The sequence below is a fragment of the Limulus polyphemus genome, unplaced genomic scaffold (assembly GCF_000517525.1).
Source record: "Limulus polyphemus unplaced genomic scaffold, Limulus_polyphemus-2.1.2 Scaffold2331, whole genome shotgun sequence".
Classification (NCBI taxonomy): Eukaryota; Metazoa; Arthropoda; class Merostomata; order Xiphosura; family Limulidae; genus Limulus; species Limulus polyphemus.
The window spans coordinates 1-4,766 of NW_013667941.1; the positions used below are offsets into that span (position 1 = coordinate 1).

The following is a 4,766-nucleotide window of genomic DNA, read 5'->3' on the forward strand; positions in this document are numbered from 1 at the left end:
AACGTGATGGAACAATGAGTAATTGAATGTATGCGGAGAATATTGTTGGCCACGTGAGACGTGAGTTATAGCGTTTGTTATAGAGCGACTGTTAAAATTAAGTGTATCGTAAAGTTGTATTCGGAAAGAATAAACCAGTTTTATTTAAGAAAGGACTTGTGTCGCTAAAGTTTAGTCGGAAAGAATTTACGGAAAATTAACTAACGAACGGAGACATAACAATATTATAGCGTTTAGACATGGAGTCAAACTGAGGTATAAAAGTTTTGAAATGGCTTGACTGGGTAATGAAAAAACTTTGTTATGAATGTACGACGTTTCGACAAGATTTTGTCATCCTCAGCAAGCCGTCTCAAAATTTTTATTCTAAAAAGTTGGTTCCTCGTTATCAAGTTTAAATAGGGATTCATGGCATGAAGAAGTAATGTCAACACTAAGTCTCCAACCTCAAGCTTGTGTGTTTCCTTTTTTGGCGATTTTTAAATAATATTGTGTATATATACACACACGCACATACAGCACAATGAGTGGCTTAAGTGACTGGCCTCTGGTGGTCGGGTGAAGTGAATGCTTTAACTATAAATATATTTGTTCGATGGAAAGACGTAATGCTCATTGTTTTATTCAAAATTTAAGTGTACAGGTATTTCAAAATGCTTTGTTTAGAATCTGTGTGATTAGAATTTAATCTACAGCTTTGTTAATTTCCACTTACAACTGACGTAACTTGTACTGAATTGTGTCAAGTTTAGATAAGTATTGTACTCGTGTGTTCATTTTGCACGAACAACGTAAATTTGAACTTCGAAGTTCTAGTGTTTCGGGCCTAGCTAAATTACTGAAAATTATTAAGTCTAACTTAAAGCTTAAGCTACAGTTGAACAGTCACGAAAATTGAATAAACTAGTCTGTAGGATTACCACCTTTGAAATGCAAAAAAAACTGGTACCCCTTCCCTAAAAACAACAACCAATAAACAAAACAAACACACACACATACACCTCAAACAGTGAACTGGAAAACTAAAATTAGATGTTTGTTAATACACAGAGGCGTCGGAACCGGGGGTGATGTACTTTTACATATTTGACTTGTATAGCAACTGTAAATTATATTATTATATTAATTTTCTGGGGGGTATGTCCCTAGATTGAGCTGCCTTTGGCAGCATGGGAGTTACTTTTAGCAACTCCCCGTACTTTCCATCTCATTGTAAAATCTGCATGTCTAGCCAAGTACCCCACTTTGCAACTTCTCTCTATACCATTGATAGCACACTATACTAATGTACTACATAAGCCACTTTTAGTAGCATATTTTCAAACTCCCACACACAATAGACAGACAGATGTTGTTTTGCAGCAGTTTTCATTCATAATCGCTTAATTGGCCAGTAACATGCACATGGGGTGGCAGTGTGTGCTCAAGCCACTGCATTCCTGCACTTATGCTCCAAAAGAGCTTTTTTTTTCTCTCTGTCATAAAGATCGTCAACAACTACAAAAAGTTACCAGATTCCAAACCTTGCTTGCTGCAAGTTATTGGGAAAGAAAAAAAGGATTTTAGCTTTAAAATTAATGGAATACAGGGTCTTGTAGGACTTTACAATAAAAAATAATAATAATTGCAATACACTATTAAGTGTTAATATGCAAAAATTCAATTTATAGTTTTTAGATCATAAAAGTGTTTATAAGACCTAGTGAATAGGAATAAAGAAGGATTGGTTTACTTCTTATGGAGTTTTACCATATTTATACCAGAGGCAACCCACAGTATCCGTAATCTCCTCTAACACTCCAATCCTCCGCAAGAAAAAGTTGTGGCTCGTGATGCTTGAAAAGTACCTTTTTGATAATAAGTGTTGTCATTTTAATATCCTCTGCACATTGCTATAACTGCAGAAGTGGCAACACTGCAGCAGTGATCTTTAGGTGGTTAAAGAAACATTAAACATTAGATATCCCCATGTAATATGATAATAATGCATATCTTTAGGTCCACATAAGAAAAGAAATTGTTTTTCTGGTAATTGGCAAATCCATAAAAAACTAGCCAGGTGGCAACCCTACTAGTCTGTGTGAGTTAACTTGTATAATAATTAATAAGTATACTATTAGTTTTACTAATTACATATGCTATAACATAAAAGTTATTTACAGTTTAATCAATGCTCACACTGTTTTATTTATGAGTTGTCACAACTGTCATGTACCAGTTAGCCCAACATTTGTTTATAAGTTATAGTGATGATTTAGCCTCTAACATAAGAGATAAGGTCTTTATTACAGTATATATATATATAGTTAAATGAAAAACATAAAATATTAACTGCTGCACTGGACTACTACTACTTCTAGAACCTGCATTAAGAGAATTATATCACCTTATTGTTAATTGATATGTTATTCTTTCATTACTCATACTGTATCAATAGTTTTTTACTTGATTATAGGATTGAATTTAAAAGTTAATGACATATATTCAAGTTCTAAACTTTATACAGGCTTCCAGTACCAACATTAGTGAGATACATATGTACTGTTGACTGTAGAGTAGAAAAATTAGAAATATTGTGCATATTTTGAGCACTGAGGTGAGCTTTAATTGATTATTATATATAACAAACTTAAAGGTCTTTTTAATGTTACTTAACTAGTAATAATTGACTGCCAAAAGCTTTTGACAGAAGGTCATTTAGCCAACTGATGTCATACCTTTTGCACACAATAACCATTCGAAATATTTTAACTATATTAAATATAGTCTTAAAATTCCTTGCTTATCCATTAAAAGTTGAAAAAAAAGTCTATTGTCCCTATACCATTAGTAAAGGTAAATATTATTGGAAAAGTTTTTAAGAAAGCAGAAAATAATTTTTATGAAACACAAGTCTGCACATGAAACTTCAAAGCTGTTACAACAGAAATGTCATTCAAACCTAAATGATTTTGAATATTTGAACCTATTATTCTGTGTACCAGAAAAATATGTTTGAAACTGTTAAGCCTGTAAACATAATTGAAAATTTTTCAAATGTCATTTAAGTAACCTATCTGTGAAATATAACAGTTCCATTTTTGAAGTAAATAGATGGAAAATTCACACAGCAATCCAAATAGCCTCACCATAGTTATAAGAGGTTATGATAACCTTCTTGATATTAGATTTAAAATTTCTGTATCTAGAGCACAAAACTTATTTTGTTTTTTTCAATACAAGTGAAAGTGTAGACTAGATATACATATGTAACCAATATAAATGATAAAGCAAAAAACCCTTGTCCAAAATTTTGATGTGAAATATTAACTAAGATACATTGTTTCAAACATATTTCCTTATTTAAATGTTTTGAAGTACAGTAATTTAGTGCTTTTCCAAACATTAGTATTATACGTTAGTGTATGTCACATGTACAACTGGTCTTGTATGCAACTCCTATATTTTTTTTTAATTTCCTGGTATGTTGTAAAAATAGTCAATGAATAGATATAAAGGTTTATTATATGTAGACTTTCAAATTTATTTTTACTGGAAGCATGAACTCGAAAGTTTCATATACAAGATCATGTGACTAAAAATACAGGTTTTTTAAAATTATAGTTAGGTAATTTTTGCAATTTTGTTGAAATTTGTTGGCATTCATTTAGCTCATCTTGAGCGATATGTAACTAAAAATTCATAATTTTTATCTTAAGAATGAACAAAGTGATGATAGGTCCTTCAGCTATTTAATGTAGTATTTAACATCCATATTATTAAACAGACTATTTAAAAACTTTTATGTATAACTTTTACGTCAAAGTAATTTGAAGACCAGGTATATTACACATTACTAGAAATTATTTGACTCTTTCTTTCTTTCCAGAGTGTAATTGTAAATCCAGTTCTTTGGGGTTATCATGAGGATAAAGTTACTAATCTTAAAGCCCCAAAGACACATTATACTTATGCAGTAGTTTGTACTTTATTTTTGCACTAAAAGCTTTTTAAACCAAGTGTCTTGTCTGTGAGATTTTTAACACTTTTCTTGTTCACAAGTAATTTGTTACTTTTAAATCAACAGCTGCTTAAGATTTAATACCAGTTAGCATCAAATGGGTTGTCTTCAGTCAAAGTCTCGTCAGGCCAGTAAGGAAAAAGAAAATGATACAAATAAGTCCTATTCCTGGTGAGTTTTTTTAGTTTTTTTATAAACTTCTGCTCCCATACTGACATGAAACAGTCTAAATACATGTAAAATTATAACATCTGTATTTTTGATTATCATATATATATAGCTAAAAATATTATGATTATTACTAATTTGCACCTTGATTATGCAATTTGATCAAACTAACAATTTTCGTATTGATTTATGCTCTACACACCAAAAAATTGTGCAGTGAGTTAATCACACATCCTCATTAAAAGTTTGCTTACAAATTTTAAGATCTTATTATATCAATCTTTTAGTAGTGCTGTTTGACAATAGTAATAAATAAAAATTCAAATTGAATGTAAAATATATAATATTGTTGCGTCAGCGAGGTCATGTGACTAGTATCACGCCACGTCCTTTTTGAACCTTCGTGAATTGTCGGGAGACTACTAGATTGGGGGTAGTCTGGTATATATAAGATGGTCACAACGTGACGGGACAGGTAATGAGTAATTGAATGTATGAGGACAGAATATTGTTGGCCACGTGAGACGTGAGTTATAGCATTTGTTATAGAGCGACTGTTGAAATTAAGTGTATCGTAAAATTGTATTCGGAATGAATA

General features: G+C 31.3%; 1 protein-coding gene across 4 annotated transcripts in view; it reads left to right on the top strand.

Annotated features, from left to right (window-relative positions):
• The first annotated feature begins 529 nt into the window (after positions 1–529).
• Positions 530–4,766, top strand: part of LOC106466644 (protein XRP2-like) — a 54,231-nt gene continuing 49,994 nt past the window's right edge. The window contains exons 1-2 of one of the 4 annotated variants that reach the window (XM_013926935.2): positions 530–643; positions 4,067–4,171. In XM_013926935.2, coding sequence (XP_013782389.1) covers positions 4,098–4,171 — 74 coding nt within the window. In that variant the 5' untranslated portion in view covers positions 530–643; positions 4,067–4,097. Of the gene's footprint in view, positions 644–1,129; positions 2,081–2,566; positions 2,597–4,066; positions 4,172–4,766 lie in introns of those variants that run through there. The other 3 variants (XM_022394694.1, XM_022394693.1, XM_022394695.1) reach the window with 3 other exon arrangements.